The sequence below is a fragment of the Peromyscus leucopus genome, chromosome 23 (assembly GCF_004664715.2).
Source record: "Peromyscus leucopus breed LL Stock chromosome 23, UCI_PerLeu_2.1, whole genome shotgun sequence".
NCBI classification, from domain to species: Eukaryota; Metazoa; Chordata; class Mammalia; order Rodentia; family Cricetidae; genus Peromyscus; species Peromyscus leucopus.
In genome coordinates this window covers 31,414,000-31,435,284 of record NC_051082.1, presented here as the reverse complement: position 1 = coordinate 31,435,284, position 21,285 = coordinate 31,414,000, and the positions used below count along the sequence as shown (strand labels likewise).

The following is a 21,285-nucleotide window of genomic DNA, read 5'->3' as shown; positions in this document are numbered from 1 at the left end:
CATATGACCTTAAAATACCTAAAGCACCAAGCCCATGTCATTTTCCACAGTGGCTGCATTATGGAAGTCACTTTAAAGCTTCCCCTGAGGGAAAAGTGAAAATGCTGTGGACTGCAGGGGGGTGGGGGGGAGAGACACGGACGGACGGACGGACGGACAGGGACGGGGACGGACACACAGTGATGACCGAGGTCGTATGCTCACATGCCCGAAGAGAAAACTATTAAAAGAATGAAGCGCATAGGACTGCTATGATGGAGGGACATCACGGACCATTTGATCCACATCTGTCATTGTGGGGAGTGATCTAGGACACAGAGGACAAACGGCTCAGGAGAGTTCCTTAATGGAGAAGCCAGGCTGCTACCCTGAGCTTTCAATATTCAGCTTGATGCACGGAATATAACTGTCACCTGGAAACACTATGAGACTAAAAGCCCGAAGTAGGAGTGGACAATTCCAAACATCCTTTGAGATGCACTAATTTGTTTGAGCGTCTGCTTAACCTCCCCAATTTATTCAGTTGACATTGAAACCGAGCCTGCTTTTCTGGATCGGAGGGAGATGGGAATCTTGGTTATCCTAAGAGGTAAGAGGGGGAGACAAAGAAAATCAGTCCACAATGAAGATCTACCAGGCGCGGAATAAAACCTGCGGAGTCGCCAGTGTGTGGCACCGATTTGGCACCCTTCGTGGGGGCATCATGCCCCCACGCGAAGAGGGAGGTCTGTGGGTCACCGCTCTTCTCACGCTCTGGAATCCAAAGCAGAGAGGTCTGGGGACTCCCAGGGACCGCAATATGGCCCCAACCACCTTGTCCGAGCAACTTCCCTAGAGAGACCACACCCAGTCTCCCCCGCTGCAATCGGGGCGCCCCGGGCGCCAGGAGCGCAGGCTGCGGACCAGGGCGGGCACGTGGGCTCGGCCGCAGTGCTGCGCTAGGTCAGCCCTCCTGTCCGCCCTGGGGGCTCGCACTGCCCGGGCCTCTGGGGAGAGGTTCCTCCCCCTCTGCTCTGCACCAGTCCTAGGGAATCTGCGGTCGGTGACGCGCATCCTTCGGCGAGCCACCTGCAGCCCTGGGTGCGCCGCTGGGGCCGCATCGCAGGCTGGGCCGGCGGCTTGGGTACCGCGCGCTCCGGAGGCCATGCGGGTGTTGGCGCGGCGCGGCGGCCGACTGCCGCTGCTCGGTAAGGCCCCTTGCCCCCTCCCCGCTCTGGCCCGGCGCGCACCCCCACCCCCGCGTTCCCCCCTCCCCTCGTTCGCGCCCTCCCGCGCAAGCGGTGAACTTGGCTGCCGCTCGCCCACCCCCGCCCTCGCCCTCCGCAGCGCTCCTCTGCAGTCCCCAGGCCGCCGCGCATAGGCTTGGGCTTGGGTGCGGGCAGCCAGTCCTGGAGAGTCTGCAGCAGCACGGGTAGCCCCGGACCCCCGACCCGTGGCTGGTCCCCTGGACCCCTAGCCTGGTCTCCTGGTTACTGTGGATTCTCGAGGGGTGGCGTTCTCACCTCTTTGAGGCGTGGTTGACCGAGTAAACTCTAATGGGAAAACGGCATATTCTGCTAGAGCGGTCATCCCCACTGGCGACCCCGACCTGTGCCAGTTTTCGGTTAGATCAATGGCTAGTTACTTTGGAAATACTATCCAAAAAACGGATTTACAAATTAAAATACTAGCTGTCCTTCCCCTCTCCATTCTATTCTTATCCTAGGATTAAACCCTTAGTGAGATTTTCAAGAACTCCGAGGACTGCCCTCCCAAATTACCTGCTTGGATGATAGCTGTGATTGAAAACGTTAACGATAAGGACAAGGTCCCTTCCGACCCAGTTCAGATCGGTTCGCGTGGGCTTTCTATTGGGGAAGATGAGGGGGTTGGGTTGAATTGAAGTTGGAGACAGAGTTCTGGGAATCTGGGGACGATGGGCCCTGCCCTAGTTTTGCAGCCTTGTGAGGCACTTACGGTCTGGCCTTGGCGCCCTCATCTGTCCGGTAACCTACTTCCCCTTCAGCTCCGACTAGGATTCGGGCTTGAACTGTCGGTGACAAATAGAGAAAATATTTGTAACACAATAAGCAGAAATGATTTCCAATCGCTCAAAAAAAAATAAGAATCATAAAGTAAAAAGTGTAGGATATAAAGAAAAAGGGTGGGAAAACCGACGTTTTACCTTTCTTACACCAGTTTTAAATAGGTACATTTCAAATACATAATATAATATGCTTTGCCTTTCAGGTTCTATTAATGCAAAAGGCTTTGGTTGTATTTCTTATTATTATTTGTTATATTAGTGTCTTTTCCATAGCAGAAAAGATTTTCTAAAGGGCTAAAGGGGTCTAAGGGAAGTAACTGGGCATCAGAGCAATGCTTCCAACCGCGCTCAAACTGTATCGGACTCCTTCTTAGGAAATGTCTATATCCCTCTCCAGATTCAAGGGCAACACACAGACAACAAATATGCACAGTTTTATGAGTCCATCCATCTGTTGTTATATATCAGTATGTCGTGTGTGTGTGTGTGTGTGTGTGTGTGTGTGTGTGTGAAAACACAGTGTGACTCAGCTCCAAAGTGACCACCACCACTCTGATTTCTCAAACCCTATATCACTTTTGCCTGTTTTGAAATTCACAAAAAGTAAGTCACGGTGACACCCCGCCCCTGTCCCTTCCCTCTGCAGCGCTGGGGATCCGACTCAGGGCTTGATGTTGTGTCTGAGGCATGCCCCGCAGCACTGACCCACTCCCCTAATGCTGCTTCACGGCTCTAGTTCTCTCCGCGTATTTATTTTGATATGTGTACGAGTGTTTGCCTGCATGTGTGTGTGCACCACATGTGTGCCTGTGACGGTCAGAAAAGGTGGTTGACTCCCCCTTGAAGTGGACTTGCAGATGGCTTTGGGTGCTAGAAACCAAACCCAGGTCTTCGCAACAACAGCAAGTACTCCTTAACTACTGAGCCCTCTCTACAGCCCCAGTGTCCAGCCTCGTTGACTCAACGTAGTGCTTATGAGAGAAGACTTTGTAGTCTTGCACGGTGGTGCACACCTTTCATGCCAGAACTTGGGAGGCAGAGGCAGGCAGACCTCAGTGAGTTCAAGGCCAGCCTGGTCTACATACAAAGTCATTCCCTGTAGTACAGTCCTTGAAAACAGCGTTGACTGCCATTCTTTGGTATGATACACTTTACCACGTGTTTATCCATCATCCCCTTGTTGGTCATTCAAGCTCTTCCTGGTCTAAGGATGGATCTCCATAGTAGAGTACTTGCTTAGTATGCATGAAGCCCCTGGGCTCAATTCTCAGAACCCTTTTTAAGAACTTGCTTCTGGCCGGGTGGTGGTGTTGCACGCCTTTAATCCCAGCACATGGGAGGCAGAGCCAGGTGGGATCTCTGTGAGTTCGAGGCCAGCCTGGGCTACCAAGTGAGTTCCAGGAACGGCGCAAAGCTACACAGAGAAACCCTGTCTTGAAAAACCAAAAAAAAAAAAAAAAAAACAAAAAAAAGAAAAAAAAAGAACTTGCTTCTGTTTTTGTTATAATTACAAATAATACTGCTATGATCATCGTTCTGTTTTTTGCTGTACCTAAACTCCCGTTTCTTGTGGGATTTTCCCGGAGGGAGGGCATATATGCAGTTTGGGTAGGTACTGCAAAGGAGTTTTCCAGAGTAGTCTACCAATTCACATCCCTACTAGCTGTGTGGATGCTTGCCCATAAGTATTTTCTTCTTGGGTGAAGTAAGGAGCTTAAAAGTAGGGATGTTCAGCCAAGCACGGTGGTGCACACCTTTAATGCCAGAACTTGGGAGGCAGTGGCAGGCAGACCTCAGTGAGCTTAAGGCCAGCCTGGTCTACATACAAAGTGAGTTCCAGGACAGCCAGAGCTACACAGAGAAACACTGTCTCGAAAAACCAAAAAAAAAAAAAAGTAAAGACTTCAAATACGTTAAATGTCTTACATTACAAGAGGAGAGCTTGGTTTCTTTTGTAAGTACCATTTTTCAAGGATAATGATGGAAGAGAGGGAAGATTTTTCTTTAGGCTGCCAGTTCACAAATAACAACACAGAGACCTCTTATTAATTATGAAAGCTTGTCCTATATCTTAGGCTTGTTCCTAACTAGCTCTTATAACTTAAATTAACCTACTTATATTAATCTATGTTCTATCATGTGGCTTTACCTCTCTTCCACTTTGCACCTCCTGTTTTCTCTCCATGTCTCCTGTCTTCTCCCTGTGCACCTAGATTTCTCCTCTTCTTCCTTTCTGTCCGTGGAAATCCTGCATATACCTCCTGCCTAGCTATTGGCCATTCAGCTTATTACACCAATCACAGCAAATACACCTTCACACAGTATATAAATATCCCACAACATAAATGGTTTATAATAATAGCTTTCAAGGACTAGAATTTTACATTACAGTTTTAAATGAGCTGCATTAGGTACAATACCTTAAACAAGAGTAGAAACATGCTGGGCGGTGGTGGCGCACGCCTTTAATCCCAGCACTCGGGAGGCAGAGGGAGGGAGATCTCTGTGAGTTCGAGGCCAGCCTGGGCTACAAAGTGAGTTCCAGGACAGGCTCCAAAGCTACACAGAGAAACCCTGTCTCAAAAAACAAAAACAAACAAACAACAAAAAAAGAGTAGAAACATACATACAATATAACAAAAATAATCTTAAATGTGTACCAATATACAAAAATCCTTACCAGTGTAAAATATTTGAGACTAGTTGTTCAAAAGTAGACTCAATCCACCCTTTTATTCCATCATTTCTATACTATATCCCCCTTTTGCCCTTCAGAAAGAGATCCCTCAATCTAATCTCCTTTGTTCAGCTTTTTTCCTGGCCATGACCAACTTGTAACCAAACCCCCTAAACAATGACAAACATTCATAACTCACCAAATGACCAAAAACTATCCACCCCACCTCTTGGGATGTGGGCAACATGTTCTCTAGACTGCTTCCTGACGTCTGGGGGGGGGGGGCGACAGCATCTTTAGGGGACCCTGTGAAAATTGGGATAATGGACAAGTCCTTGGAGAGCTAGTTGTATTATTTTTTGTTTAGTCTCTGTGTGATGGGAAAGTGTAGAGCTTATCTGAAGTCCTGGCTGGAATAATCTGTGAGGCTGGACCATCTCAGCCAGCAGCTTTGAAGCTGTTCTGGATTCAGAATTTTGAGGAAACTGCAACTGAGGCATTCTGAGAGGCTGGGTCACCTAGGCTACTTGTCTTCATTGGTGCCTTGTCCTTTTTTTCTGAAAGCACACAAACTTTTAATAGTAACTTATATATCTGCGTTAACACAAGTATGGAAAGTGTGTGCACAAGTCAATTAAAGATTTGTTTGTTTGTTTGTTTGTTTTCTGTTTGAGCAGGTAAAAGGCATCTGTTAACGCTTTAAGTTTGTTTGGACCGTAGAGCCAAACCTCTATCCATGCCATATGAAAGGATGTCATGTAATAATAAGTCACGAGGACTCTGTAGCCAACAGTATTTATCTCGTTTCATTCTCTCTCAGAGCTGTTCCCATAGTAGATGTCACCTGTCCTGTAGTCTTTCTTGGTTTCTTTTTTCATGTCTGTAGCCAAGACTTTCAGGAGGTCTCTGCCAATCAAATCTGATCTTCACTAATTTTCATGATAACCATAACTTTCTGTTTTCTGTGGAAACAAAGGCATAATCCCTCCCTCAATGCAACGTATTTTCTGACTTCCATTTTGAGTTATGATGTTCTTAAAATATATAGGTTGGTTTAATTTAGCAGTTTCCCTAATCCAATGTCTCTCAGCAGCTGTTGTTTTTTGTACATTAGCATTTAAAAATTCAAAGTCAACAAAACACCAGACAGGATCTAGACACCCTGTGTATTTCCTGTCTTTATGTGGCTTTTTTTTTAAATGTTACTTCACTCTCTCTTTAAAGACTTTATTATTTTTAAACTATTTTTTTTCTTACCCATTTTCTTTTCTTTCTGGAGCATCTAAGCACATTTTAAAACACACTGTGACCTGTTCTGTCAGAGGTTTTGTCTGCCTGGACATGGCTTGTGTGTGTGTGTGTGTGTGTGTGTGTGTGTGTGTGTGTGTGTGTGTGTGTGTGTATGTGCCAAAGCTTAAACTGCTAGGCTACTGCCATGCAGCTCTGCTTTGCATATGGCTCCTGGTGACTGGCTCCACCCCCCCTCGGTTCCCTGAGAGCCTAGTCTCATGTCAGTGGGTACTGACCCTGAAGCCACATTTACCCGCCCCAGCTCTGGGAATTTGCTGTGTCTGCCTGAAGCAGGAGTTTGTACCTAGTACCGGCTGCTCAAGCGCTTGGCTGTCCAGCAGGGCCTCTTTAAAAAGCCATGCCTCTGTATGCCCAGGGTACCTGAGAGACTGCTTTCTCAGCCCCTATATGGATATTCAAGCCTCCATGTTGGATACTATATGTGTTGAGTCTTTCTCTGTCCCACCAGTCAGCTCCTAAGTAATGACATGGAGACTTCTTTTTAATTATAAAAGCTTGGCCTATAGCTTAGGCTTGTTCCTGACTAGCTGTTAAAACTTAAATTAACCCATTTATATTAATCTACATTCTATCATGTGGCATTACCTCTCTTCCATCTTGTACTTCCTGTTTTCACTCCATGTCTCCTGGTTTCTCCTGGCATGCCCAGTTTCCTCCTGCCCTTCCTTTCTCTCCCCTGAACTACCGCCTATACCTCTGCCCAGCTGTTGACCATTCAGCTTGTTATTACACCAACCACAGCACCTTTACACAGTGTGCAAATGTCCCACAAAAGGAAGGAGCTCTCTGTGCCTTTATCTACATTGGGCACTGACACCGTGAAGAAAGGATTTCAATATTACAGTAACTGAGATACTGTGTCTTTCATTCTGAGAGTTTGTATTTGGAGCCTTGAATTAGCCACTGTTTTTGGTCTGTCTGTCATGCTTGTCTTAGTTACTTTTCCATGGCTGTGAAGAGACACCATGGCCAAAGCAACTTATTTAAAAAAGAGTTTATTGGGGCTTGCTTACAGTTTCAGAGGGTGAGACCATGATCATTATGGCACGGGAGGTGGGGTGCATGGTGGCAGGCAGGCGGGCAGGTAGGTAAGGTGCTGGAGCAGTAGCTGAGAGCTACATCTAGATCCACAGACATGAGGTAGAGAAAGCTAACTGGGAACGGCTTGGGCTTTTTTATTTTGTTTTGCTTTTTTTTTTTTTTTTTTTTTTTTTTTTTGAGACAGGGTTTTTCTGTGTATCTCTGGCTGTCCTGGAACTCAGACTAGACTGGCCTCCAACTCACAGAGATCTGCCTCTCTGTGCCTGGGGATTGCTGGGATTAAAGACATGCACCACCACTGCCTACTAGGGCTTTTGGAACCTCACAGTCCACCCCTAGTGACACACCTCCTCCAACAAGGCCACACCTAATCCTTCCCAAACAGTTCCACCATCTGTGGCATAAGCATTCAAATAGATGAGCCTATGGGGCCATTATCATTCAAACCAACATATTCTACTCCCCGGCCCCCATAGACTTATAGCCCTATCATAATGCAAGATGCATTTAATCCAACTTCCAAGTCCGCATAGTCTATCATAATCTTGACACAGTTTAAAAGTTCAAAGTCTCTTCTGAGACTCAAGGCAGTCTCTTGATTGTAACCCCCTGTAAAAATCAAAATCAAAAAGCAAACTGTAAACTTTCAACATACAATGGTTCAGAATATACATTACCATTCCAAAAATGAAGAATGGGAGCATAGTGTGGAAATACTGGATCAAAGCAAGATGGAAACCCAGCAAGGCCAACTCCAAACCTCTTCTCTGTGTTTGATGTCAAAGGGCTTGGGTGGCCCTGTCCTTCCGGCCTTGGTGACTACAGCACCCTCCTTTTCCTCGGGCTGGTTTGACTCCTGGTCTGCAGTGTTCCTTGGCAGGTATCCTACAACTTTGGTGTCCCCAACATCCTAGGGTCTCCAACAAAACCCAGGCTTCACTACTTTCACAGCTCTTTGCATGGGCCTCTGCTGGTCCCCATGAAGGGACTTCCCTGATACATGCCTGGTCTCGGAGTATCTCCTTAGCCGCAGAGGAAGATTCCCCAACCCCTTTACTCCTGTATTCTTCATGGCTGGTGCTGGCAAGTTCTGCTGCCTGCTGGGTCGGGAATTACATTTGCATGAGTTTTGTTTCCTTCCTTTGTTGAACATGCTTTCCTGCATTTAGGAACAGAAGATTCCTTAGGCATTTCCTCTTTGCAAGTTGGAAGCTTAACCAAGTGGGATATTGCCCTGAGGATACCACTCCCCTTTATGTAACTTCACATTAAGTCTTTCTTTAAACTTCTCATCTCTTTGAGCTCAAGACTTGGCTTCAACATTAAATTTCCTGGCGCCCCTTTTCTCCTTAAACTGTACATTTTGTATTTCTCTTTGTCCCGCTTGCTCAGTTTTGTTGTAGATCTGCATAACAGTGATCACTGATAACCACATGACACTGTCAGTGTTAGGCTGTCCTGAAATATCCTCTGCCAAAGAAAGTAGTCCCCAGGCAGATTCTTAGGACAAGGGCAAAAAGCAGCCACACTCTTTGCCAAAACATCACAAGAAGGATCTCAAGCCCCGTTGCTAATATTTTTCCCTCTAAAACCTCTTGACCTGGGCCCCCCTAGTCCACTTTGCTGTCTAGTCAACACTAGATATAGCTTCCTAGTTAACACTACTGTCTTCCAAGTGCCTAGGAGAATGGTGCACTAAGCTCTCTTTACAGTGTTCAAAGTCCCAAAATCTTCCACACCCCACTCCTGGTACAAACTTCTGCCTTAGTTACTTTTCTTTTACTGTAAAGACACCATGACCAAAGCAACTTATAGGAAAACTATTTTAATGGAGCTCATAGTTTCAGAGGGTTGGAGTCCATGGCCATCGTGTTGGGGAGCGTGGCAGGCAGCAGGCATGGCAGTGGAGCAGTAGCTGAGTGCTCACATCTTGATCCACAAGCAGAAAAAGCTAACTGGGAATGGTGTGGACTTTCGAAACCTAAGCCCACCCCCAGTGACACACCTCCTCCAAAGCCATACCTTCTAGTCCTTTCCAAATAGTTCAACCAGCTGGGGACCGAGCATTCAAATATATGACCCTGTGGGGACATTCTAATTCAAACCACCATGTTTACTTTATTTTCCTTCTCAAGAACTGAAGAAGGGGTGGGTGAGGAAGAGGTTGGAGGCAAAGAGGCTGGGCAAAAGTTGGTTAGGACTAGAGGGAATACCAGATCCCTGATGGCCCTTGACTCTAATGCTTTAGTTTCAATTCTCGCCTCATCTGAATTTAGGTTAGCTATTAATTTCTGCATAGGGACTTCATATTTGCCTGTCGTAAATTTGGGGAATGCATGCCTGCTGTTAAAGAATGATCTACATTTTATAAATAAAACGGCATTTGCAGTAACTCCTAGTTATTAGTTGAGATGTTTCCATTGCTTTTGAAACTGCCTGTTGTCTGATTGAAAACAAGGTAAGGAGATATTAAAGATTAAGAAGGCGTGGTTAGAGAGATGGCTCAGTGGTTAAAAGTGCACACTGCTCTTGCAGAGGACGTGAGTTCAGTTCCCAGCATCCTTGTCAGGTAGCTCTCAACCACCTGTAATCTAGCTTCTGGGGATCTCGTCCCTCTGAGCCTATGTGGACACCAGCACTTAACATACACATACCAATAAACACACACACACACACACACACACACACACACACACACACACACACTAAATATTTTTTTAAAAAAAGATGGAGGTTTACGTATTTTCCCAGGAAAACTTCAGATAAGAAAAATTAATAGAAGATAAATAAGGGGAAATATTTTTTAATTTAACACATGTTATTGAATGCTTATTTCTGTGTCAAGCACAGAACTTTTTTTTTTTTTTTTTTTTTTTGGTTTTTTCGAGACAGGGTTTCTCTGTGTAGCTTTGCGCCTTTCCTGGAACTTACTTGGTAGCACAGGCTGGCCTCAAACTCACAGAGATCCACCTGGATCTGCCTCCCAAGTGCTGGGATTAAAGGCGTGCGCCACCACTGCCCGGCAACACAGAACTTTTTTAGACAATGTGTGCCAAAAGGAAAGAGATGATGGTGTCATAATTTATGCATAAATAGCCAGTTTTATTCTATTTAGCAAATCCATGGTCTTTGCCTTTCCCAGGAAAAAATCTCAAACATCTTTTTTTAAAATTTTTTTTCATCTTTTTCTAAATTTATTTATTTATTTTTTAAAGATTTATTTATTATGTATACAGTGTTCTGCCTGCATGCATCCCTGCACATCAGAAGAGGGCGCCAGATCTCATTACAGATGGTTGTGAGCCACCATGTGGGTGCTGGGAATTGAACTCAGGACCTCTGGAAGAACAGCCAGTGCTCTTAACCTCTGAGCCATCTCTCCAGCCCCTAAATTTATTTTTTAATTACACTCATGATATTAATTACATTTGTGATATCCATTGTTTACATTCACAGTATTCATTCAATAATTATATTTATAATATTCATTAATTACATTAATTGTATTGATTTACTATATTCATGATATTATGTCCTGATACTACTGTCCATTTGTGGGGTTTTTCCATCACACAAAACAGAGATTCTGTATTTAGGAAATCACTGCTCTATATTCCTTTCTTCTCTGTCTTGAGATAAGGTCTAATCTTTCTGTCTCTATGAATTTGTATATTCTATATATTTCATATAATACAATTCTATAGTATTTGTCCTTTTCTTTTTGAACGTAAAAACATTTTATGTACAACTGCAGGAGAAATAATACTCAAATAGCCTGAACATAAAAACAGGTTATAATTTAAAAGTTCAGGGTTATTTTAAACTGGAAAATATTTTCTCTGTAGAAAATAGCATAAATGATAACATTTCCCAATAAGCCCTTTTAAGCCAAATGATAGCTGAATTATACATATAAATATTGATTAGACTCTGGGATACAGAAGAGATGTATCTTCATCTGTTCAGAGAGCTAGGTTTTCCTTAAGTTGTGTAAGTGAGATTCCTATTCATCTTCCCCTTCACTGTTTGATTTATGGCAGACATTTTCTATAGGCTCATCCATATTCTAAAAAGATTTTAGCCTCCCCTCCTGAAAGTATAGCCAGCATTTTCTTTCATCAGCTTGATATGGTACAAATTTTTATCCTAATAGTGAAATGTTTCACTGAAGCTTGCCCAGTGATTGGGTAAAACTAAAACTTATTATAAGCCATAGTCATCCTAAGGTCCCCCCTGCTAGGTAGCCTCCCTGGATCTGTGGGCTGCAGTCTGATTGTCCTTTGCTTTACATCTAGTATTTACTTATGAGTGAGTACATACCATGTTTGTCCTTCTGAGTCTGGGTTACCTCACCCAGGATGATATTTTCTAGTTCCATCCATTTGCCTGCAAATTTCATGCTGTCATTGTTTTTCTCTGCTGAGTAGTACTCCATTGTGTATATGTGCCACATTTTCTTAATCCATTCTTCAGTTGATGGGCATCTAGATTGTCAAACATGTCTTTTTTAAAAAATAAATAAATAAAAAGTTCATTTATTCTCTCTCTCTCTCTCTGTGTGTGTGTGTGTGTGTGTGTGTGTGTGTGTCACAGTGAGCAGGTGGAGGTCAGAGGACAACTTGTAGGAGTCAGTCCTCTCCTTTCACTTCGTGGGTCCTAGGGATTGGACTTGGGCCATCAGGTACGGCCACAAGTGCTTTTATTCACTAAGCCATCATTTTGGCTCAGGAAAAGCATTTTGATATGAAGCTTCCTTTTATTTACTTTAAAAATTTTATTTATTTTTGTGTTCATGGGTGTTTTGCCTGCCTGTATGTATATGCACCATGTGTGTGCAATACACAGAGAGGCCAGAAGAGGGAGTCGAATCCCCTAGGATTAGAGTTACAGATGGTTCTGAACTATCATGTGGGTGCCGGAAATTAAACCCCAGTACACTGGAAGAGCAGCCAGTGCTCTTAACTGCTGAGCCATCTCTCCAGCCCCCTGAAGTTTCCTTTTAGTTGGTTCAACCTTCCAGCAATTGTTTTCATAGCTTTTGGGGGGTGGGGCTTAGGGGGCAATGAGGAAAGAGGCAAAGTAATACTGACAGATGTTTTTGATCACTAAATGCCTATAGATTAAAAATGGCATGGGTTTGGAACCTCAGAACCCATTTCAAAGCTGAGCTTGTTGTCTAGTCCCAGAACCCCTACAGGGAGGTGGGAAGGAGACTGGAGAGTTCCTGGCAAGTCATAGGTCAGCTAGCCTGCCTTCTGCAACAGCAAATAAGAACCAAGAAACCTTACCTCAAACAAGGTGGAAGATGAAGATAGCTGAGATTGTCCTCTGACCTCCAGAGGTACACACTGGCCTGCACACACCTGCACTCACACATGTGAACCACACATGTACACACAAGGTAAAAAAAAAAAAAATTAAAAAGTGAAATAAAAACAGCATGCTTCAATGAAGTTTCAAGCAGATAAGGATAGGAATTCCCAGGCCATTGCCTCAAAAAACCACTTAAATATAGATAGATTGTATTATATGCCCATGGAAACAGCAATGCTCTTGCATTTGAGGCAAAAATGAATGATCAGTCACAAAGTCAAATATGATCTATGTTTGTTTGTTTTCAATGATTTCTTTGTATAGCCCTAGCTACCCTGGCACTTGCTCTGTAGCCCAGGCTGGCCTTGAAGCTCACAGAGGTCCCCTGCCTCTGCCTCCCAAGGGCTGGGATTAAAGGTGTATGCTACCACTGCCTAACCAAATATGATCTTTGCATTTGGGGAAGAAACAGTTTGAGTTTGGAAGTGTGTGTGTGTGTGTGTGTGTGTGTGTATGAGAGAGAGAGAGAGAGAGAGAGAGAGAGAGAGAGAGAGAGTGTCTTATGTTGTCCAGGCTGACCTCCAACTTAATATGTAACCAAGGATGCCTTTGAACTCCTGGTCCCCGGCCCCAGCGGGGGTGGGACCTTCTGAGTGCTGGGACTATGAGGGCACATTCAGAAGCCAGGCTTGGTTTGAATTTCCCAGATGGCCATTCTGTTCTGTCAGCCAGGCTGGTCTCAAGCTCCACAGCTCAGGCCGTGGCCCCTGCAAGGAGCAGTCTTCTGAATGGTTCTTTGGACAAATGTGTTGACTACATTTTATCACCAGGGAATATTTGCACTCCACTGAGAACCTCCCCACTTCCCCCACATCATCTTCTCAGTTTAGACCGTGCCTCTCGGGTCTTCATTCCCTAATGATACTCAGAAATCTGTGTGGCTGGAGCCCCTGACTGTGAAATAAGCATTCAGTGTTGGAGATTGCCATCAAAAGGGAAGGAAAGGAGGAAGGAAGGAAGGAAGGAAGGAAGGAAGGAAGGAAGGAAGGAAGGAAGGGAGGAAGGAAGGAAGGGGGGAGGGAGGGAGGGAGGGAGAGAAGAAGGGAGGGAGGGAGGGAGAGAGGGAGGGGGGAGGGAGGGAGGAAGGACGGGGGAAGGGAGAGAGGAAGGAAGGAGGGGAGGGAAGGAGGAGGGAAAGGAACGAAGGAAGACTGCCATCTATAGATTGCTGACTCAGAATACCTCCTAAGTATCACCTAGCATGTGTTGTTTTGTTTTGAGACAGGGTCCTGGCTGGCCTGGAACTCACTATGTAGGCCTCAAATGCACAGATATCCATCTACCGGCCTGTTTTTTAGTGCTAGGAATAAAGGCATGTGCTACCCCACCTGGCTCTGGTGAAGTTTTGATTTGACAAAAAGAGCAAATAATCTGAGGAGCACTGCAAACTTTTATTCTTAAGAATTAATTAGCACAGCCGGGCGTTGGTGGCGCACGCCTTTAATCCCAGCACTCGGGAGGCAGAGCCAGGTGGATCTCTGTGAGTTCGAGGCCAGCCTGGGCTACCAAGTGAACTCCAGGAAAGGCGCAAAGCTACACAGAGAAACCCTGTCTCGAAAAACCAAAAAAAAAAAAAAAAAAAAGAATTAATTAGCACACAAAGTAGACTATTGCATTTTATTGTCTTCCCACTCGTCCTTTGGGCTTTGTAAGAGGGTTTTTTCAGGTGGTATCCCAAGCTGACCTCCGAGTCCACCTGCCTCTGCCTCCTTAGTCCTGGGATTACAAGCATGTGTGTGACCACACCCAGCCCTCAGGAGTTACAAAGGGGTCTTGAAGATAATAGTGTTACGCCCAGCTTTCGGGGACCCCCAAAAGACCACCATGGAGACCAAGTCCTGCAGGTAAATGCAAAGAGCCTTTATTTCAAGCTCAAGCTTGGTCTCTATGTCTGTCTGATGCAGTGGTAAGAGCAGACAGCCCCAAGCCCAGGTGGGGTGTTTTGTTTTTTTAATCATAGCAGAAGTTGAGGTGGGGGGATTTCCAGGGTTCAGGACCCTAATTGGCTGACATTTGTCTAGGGGTATCTGCAAAAGGGGAATAGGTATGTGCTAGGCTCAGGGACATCTGGCGATCTTATCTGATCTTACCTGATGGTTGGAATGTTTGGGATGTCAGGTTTTTCCCCTTAGATGCTGGCCATCCCTAGGTGGATCCCTGGGTGATGTTGGCTTATGCTTATAGCTTTTCCTGGATCTGGGTGTCGCCTGCAAGTAAGCCTGTCATGCCAGCTGTGTGCTCAAGCTGCTTTGGGCCCCCCACATATAGAAATACAAATGTGGCTTCACATACTCCATAGCTTGATCCTGTTGCTCTGCCCCCTCCCTCCTCCCTCCCTCCCTCCCTCCCTCCCTCCCTCCCTCCCTCCCATGAACTGATGACCCTCTAGGAAAGGGGTTTACCAGAGGAGAGTGTTTGGAGTCTGAGTTATTTTTGTTGTTGTTGGTAGTTGGGTTTTTTTTTCCTTCTTTTTTTCTGAGCCAAAGAATCTCACAGACAAGGTTGTCCTGGGTCTTGAGTCCCTCCGACCTCAGCCTTCCAAGTGCTGGGGTCACTGTGCCCGTCTGACTCTGTGGCTCTTCAGACTTTCCCTCACTGTGGCTTCTAAGGAGGCTTTAGTTGTAGTTACTCGTCAACAACTTTTCTTCCTTTAAGAAGAAAGTGAGGTGTGAGCCCTGAGCTTGCATGACCTAGTTTGCTTTTCCAGTGACGGTCTCCTCAGCGGCCCTGAAATACGAAAGCTGTTGTAGAAGTCATGATGGTCGTTAACTTGACTCATACCATTCTGTTCTTTAGACACCAACACGTGTGAAAGAAATATAAAAATAATATAAAGTACACACACAATGTTCTTTTGTGGCTAGAGGAGTTGCATAAGATCCTAAAAGAGGAACTATTGGTATTTTTGGGGTTGTTAAACAGTAAAAAAAAAAAAATATGTTTTTTCGCTACTGTCATTATTATGTTGATTGGGAGCCAAGAATCCTCCATAGAATTATTTATAGTCTACACTGGAGCAGGCTATTGCCGTTCTTTCTCTCCAATACTGTGTTTTAATTATAAGATACCCACCAAATGCAGCCTTCAGAATCCTCTGTGATCAGAGTCAGGTTTCCCAACGCTATTCTTGGAGGAAACGCAGATAGACATTTCAGGACTCACAATGCAAATAGGAAACAAGCTGGTGCCGCCGGCTCCGCAGCTGGAGTTCCTCTTTCTGAGCAGGAGAGACCCCTTCGTCAGATGGTTCCCGTAGGGTCTGCCTCAGGCGGGGCGTCACCGGGACTGAAGATGTCCTTAGGGTTTGGAGTCAGTCCTCGTGTGTAAGGCTTCCCTCCCTCCCTCTCTCCCTCCCCTCCCCCACTTCTTCTAAGTGCTTTGGAGCAAGGTCTACTTATAGGACCCACATTAAAAGCTGCACAGGGTTGCCGGGCGGTGGTGGCGCACGCCTTTAATCCCAGCACTCGGGAGGCAGAGGCAGGTGGATCTCTGTGAGTTCGAGGCCAGCCTGGGCTACCAAGTGAGCTCCAGGAAAGGCGCAAAGCTACACAGAGAAACCCTGTCTCGAAAAACCAAAAAAAAAAAAAAAAAGCTGCACAGGGTGGTGGTGTGCCTCAGTGTTAGAGCCCAGCATTCATGGGAACCAGGTTCTGTCCCCAGCACCTTCCCAGATACCATTCAGTGACCTCCAAAGTGCTGCACAGCACTGCCCTCAAAGGATTGCCAGGCTAACGCTCTGGTGCCGACAGCGAGAGTCAGGCACAGAGCTGGAACCGAGGCAATTTTGGAAGCATGTGCAGAAGTGTAGCCTCGAACCCAAACAGAAAAACGAGGCCAAGCTTCCAAGAGGAGATCATTCCAACCGTGGCTGGGAAGGTGTGTGATGGATGATGGGGAATGCAGAGGGTGAGGACACTCCCAGTAAGTGGGACAGCAAGGGACGAGGTTCAGAGGTAACAAACTTGAGCAAAACCATAACTCAGGTCTCGGTTGCTGGGACACAGTATGTAAGGTCTCTGGGATTACAGTGGTTATCCTTTATAAAGTTATAACACAGGAAGTTGATTTTTTTTATGCTTTGTGTGTGTGTGTGTGTGTGTGTGTGTGTGTGTGTGTGTGTGTGTGTGTGTATGCATTCGATTGTGTGCAGGAGTACCAAGGCTCGTGTATGGAGGTCAGAGGACAACTTGAGGGAGTTGGTTGTCTCATTCCACCATGTAGGTCCCAGGGATCAAGACTCAGGTTCTCATGCTTGGTGGCAAGCCCCCACAGAGAGCCATCTTGCTGGCCTGGAGTTTGACCTTTATCATGGAGACCACGGATCTCTGACTGATTTCAGGAGATCCATGATACTGTTTTTTCCTCTTCCACTGTGCCCCCCCATCATCCAAGTATGTTATTTCACTTGTTTACTTTTTTTGTTTTTTGTTTTTGTTTTGTTTTTTGAGACAGGGTTTCTCTGTGTAGCTTTGGAGCCTGTCCTGGAACTCACTTTGTAGCCCAGGCTGGCCTTGAACTCACAGAGATCCACCTGCCTCTGCCTCCCGAGTGCTGGGATTAAAGGCATGCGCCACCACCGACTCATTAGTTTACTTTTAAGGGAAAGTGTTCATTACTTTCTTTGATTTTCAAAAGGACCTGTGAGTGAGTCCAAGGAAGGGAAGAACCAGTGCTGTGAGTTGTGGGGGGTTTCGAGTGGAGGATGTGTGGTGTTTATGTGGAGGATGGGGTGCATCAGCTGAACCACTGCACAGAAACCAGTGAGGAGGCTGTCGGCAGTGGTTTAGGCCAGAAACAGCCAAGACTTACTTGTGACAATGGTAATACAGAGGCAGAACGGAGGGAAGATTTGAGGAGAATCAGGAAGGCAAAAATGTTAGGGTGTGGCTACTGCTTGGATGGGCTATCTCCTGGAGCGCGGTGGATGGCCGCCCTACAGTCCTAACACTGGGATGCTGAGGCAGGATCCTTTGAGACCAAGAGTTCCCAGCAGAAGTGCTCTGATTTCTAGATGTCTGGCTTTGGTGACAGTGTGGATGTGGATGATAACTGAAGAGACGTAGGAAGAACAGAGACAGCAGGAGGCATGGAAGGAAAGGTGACTTCCATTTCCCTTGGTATTCCTGGAGGGCCACCCAGATAGACGGCTATGTACTCAAAGGTGTGAGACACAGAGAGGTAAAAGTTTGGGGCCCATAAGTAAATAATGGTGGTTAAAATCATGATAGTTTACAGGGAAAGAGTGTAGCTGAAGTTTTCTCCAGTCCTGCCTGGCCCATGGTCAGGACAAATCTTTGTCACCCGCCAGACCCGCAGCGCTCAGACCCAACCAAGTAAACACACAGAGACTTACATTGCTTACAAACTGTATGGCCGTGGCAGGCTTCTTGTTATCTAGTTCTCCTTTCTTGAATTAACCCATTTCTATTAATCTGTAAGTTCCCACGTGGCTGTGGCTTACCGGTAATTTTACATCTCGCTTCCTTGTGTCTGGCTTGCGACTCCTGACTCAGCCTTCCTGTTCCCAGAATTCTCTTCTCTCCTTGTCCCGCCTATACTTCCTGCCTGGCTACTGGCCAATCAGTGTTTTATTTATTAACCAATCAGCGCAACACATTTTACATACAGACCGTTCCCACAGCAAAAGAGTACAGAGTATGACCAGAAAAAAAGGAGCCTGATGTGTTGCCCTCATTTGCCAGATGATGAAAATGAGGCTCAAAGAGGTTAAATAATTTGTTCAAATTCAGTGTTATTAAAACCAAACTTCCAGAGGGGAGCTTGAACTCAGCTCTCTACTTCTCAGCCAGTTCTGGCTGCCTCACAAGACTTCATTTGGAAATGAGGCATTGGCACTGGAGAGAGGGCTCAGCTGTTAAGAGTACTTACTTACCGGGGCTGGAGAGATGGCTCAGAGGTTAAGAGCACTGCTTGTTCTTCCAGAGGTCCTGAGTTCAATTCCCAGCAACCACATGGTGGCTCACAACCATCTGTAATGAGATCTGGTGCCCTCTTCTGGCCTGCAGTCATACATGCTGTATACATAATAAATAAATAAATAAATCTTAAAAAAAAAAAAAAAAAAAAAAAGAGCCGGGCGTTGGTGGCGCACGCCTTTAATCCCAGCACTCGGGAGGCAGAGCCAGGCGGATCTCTGTGAGTTCGAGGCCAGCCTGGGCTACCAAGTGAGCTCCAGGAAAGGCACAAAGCTACGCAGAGAAACCCTGTCTCAAAAAAAAAAAAAAAAAAAAAAAAAAGAAAGAAAAGAAAAGAGTACTTACTGCTGCTCCGACAGAGAACCCAGGTTCTCTTCCCCACACCCTCATGGTAGCTCACATCCATTTGTGACTCCAGTTCTAGGGGATCTGACGTCCTCCTTCAGCCTCTGAAGGTATCCGGCATGCATGTGGTACATTCAGCAAACACATACAACAACTTAAAACTTTTTTTAGTATTATTTTTAAAAAGGGAAATGATGTGTCTTAGCATTCTCCTGTCTGTTTCAAACCATCTAGATCCATAGTTCTGTCACTGGAGAGCAGATGTTTATTGGCTTTGTGTTTTATGTTTGTCTGTTGAGACACAGCCTCACTGGGTAGCTCTCACTGGCTTTGAACTCCTGCAGACCAGCCTCGCCTGACCTGAGAGTTAAGGTGATCCTCCTGCCCCTGCCTCCTGAATACTGTAAGCTCAGGACGGCTTAGATGAATGCACTACCACACTTGGGTGCATCTAATTTTGTTTTTTTGTGTGTGTGTGTGTGAAGCCAAGTTTTGGATTTTTATTTTCCGAGACAAGTTTTCTCTATGTAACAGGCCTAGCTGTTCTGGAACTCACTCTGAAGCCCAGGCTGGCCTGGAACTCACAGAGATCTGCCTGCCTCTGCCTCCTTAGTGCTGGGATAAAGTGCGCCACAACTGCCCAGCAAGTTGTATTTTTTTTTTTTTTAAGAAAAGATTTTAATATGACTTAAACATGAGGCAAGTGGGATGGGGGTGGGGGGGTGAATACACAAGAGGAAGTGTGGGCTTCTCAAGAGAGAGTTGCCCCGATGGTCCTTGTGTTAGCCCAAACTTTGGTTTTAGATTGATGCCATCCCCTTCAGAGCACCCTCCCAAGTGCCATCCTCTGTAGCAGGCTTTTTCTTTTGGGCCACCAACCAGCCCCCAAATCATGGCATGGACACTTATTATTGGTTTTGGATGCTCGGCCTTAGCTGAGCTCTTTTCCTGCTAGTTCTTTTAACTTAACCTATTTCTCTTCATCTATGTTTCCCCTCGGGTTTTTTTTTTAAATATTTATTTATTTGTTTATTTATTATGTATACAGTATTCTGTCTACATGTATGCTTACAGGCCAGAAGAGGGCACCAGATCGAATTATGGATGGTTGTGAACCACCATGTGGTTGCTGGGAATTGAACTCAGGACCTCTGGAAGAGCAGACAATGCTCTTAACCACTGGGCCATCTCTCTAGCCCCCTGGTTTTGGTTTTGTTTGTTTTGTTTTGTTTTTTTTAACCTTTTTCTGTATGTTCTACTCTGTCTAGCTGGATGGAAGCTGCCTGACTGGCTGGCCCTGGGCATCTCCCTCTCTTCCTTATTCTCATTCTCTCCTTTCTTCTCTCTTCTTGTTCTTAGATTTTTTTCCTCTTACTTATTCTCTCTGCCTGGCAGCCCCACCCATCCTTTCTTTGCCTAGCTTTTGGCCCTTCAGCTTTTTATTAGACAGTTGAGGCAGTGTTTCTTTATGTAGCATTGGCTGTCCTAGAACCTGCTTTGTAGACCAGACTGGCCTCGAACTCACAGAAATCCGCCTGCCTCTGCCTTCCAAGTGCTAGGATAAAAGGTGTGTGCCACCGCCTGACTCAACTATTGTCTTAACCAAGTTGTGTTTACAAGTGATTAGGCCATGGGAATGGCAGTTGCTCAACACCGTTGTCAGCACATGCTGCAGGCAGTTTTCTGTTTGTGTCCCTGGTCCCCTTCCCCCCATTCTAATAAGGATGTAGCAACATATTATGGTTTAATTTGTTTCCCTAGTGATCCACGATGTGAAGCAATTTCCACTCATTTAATCATTACCTTAGTTTGCTTATTAGATTGCTTGTTTTCTTATTATTGGGTTTTAGGAGTGACTTGTATAATATGGATACAAATTATTTGTCAGAGTAGTGTTGTGTAACAGTTTCCTCTGAAATTGAAACATTCTATCCTCCAGTGAAACTCTTTAAGCAGGGTGGTAAATAACTCAAAATAGCCTCAGGAAGTCCCTGAAACTGACCAGATTCTCTAGGTCCCTATCAGAGTAAGCAATAAAAGCTGCGAAGAAGACTCAGACAAGCCGATCTGCAAAGAAGACTCTTGAGATGGTCATGATCAACCAGCTGCCTGCAAGAAACAAAAACTAGCAGAGCTGCTCAGAAGGTGTTGAGACCAACTGAGTCACTTGGGAAGGACACTCTCTAACCTGTTGAGCTGCTTGCAGGCTGTGTGTGCAGTGTGCTCCAGGTGCCCAGCTTTTGTGACCCGTTCTCCATGTTGGCATGGGCTTTGGTGGTGATGAAGATGTCTCAAGTCATTTCTGTTCCTGCAAGTAACCCCTCCCCCATATTCATGTAAGTAACCCCAATAAAAGTCATTGGTTCGGCAAGCTGGGCTTAGACGGCGTTCCTACTTTGATTCACTGTGGGCTCCCTGTCTGAGCTGAGTCGACGTGTGTATCCCTCCAGGAAAAGTGTTTTGTCATACAACAAGAAGGGATCTGAAAAATACCTTCCTTCTGAGAGTTTGAATCCTTTGCACCCATGGAAAGGCCATGCCTCTATAACTCTAGTGCTCAGGATGTAGAGACAGGT

General features: G+C 45.5%; 1 protein-coding gene across 1 annotated transcript in view; it reads left to right on the top strand.

The window, feature by feature from the left end:
* The first annotated feature begins 717 nt into the window (after positions 1-717).
* The window catches only part of Flt3 (fms related receptor tyrosine kinase 3), an 83,840-nt gene continuing 63,272 nt past the window's right edge, over positions 718-21,285 (top strand). Inside the window, exon 1 of the mRNA XM_028878041.2 lies at positions 718-1,187. Coding sequence (XP_028733874.1) covers positions 1,145-1,187 — 43 coding nt within the window. The 5' untranslated portion in view covers positions 718-1,144. The remainder of the gene's footprint in view (positions 1,188-21,285) is intronic.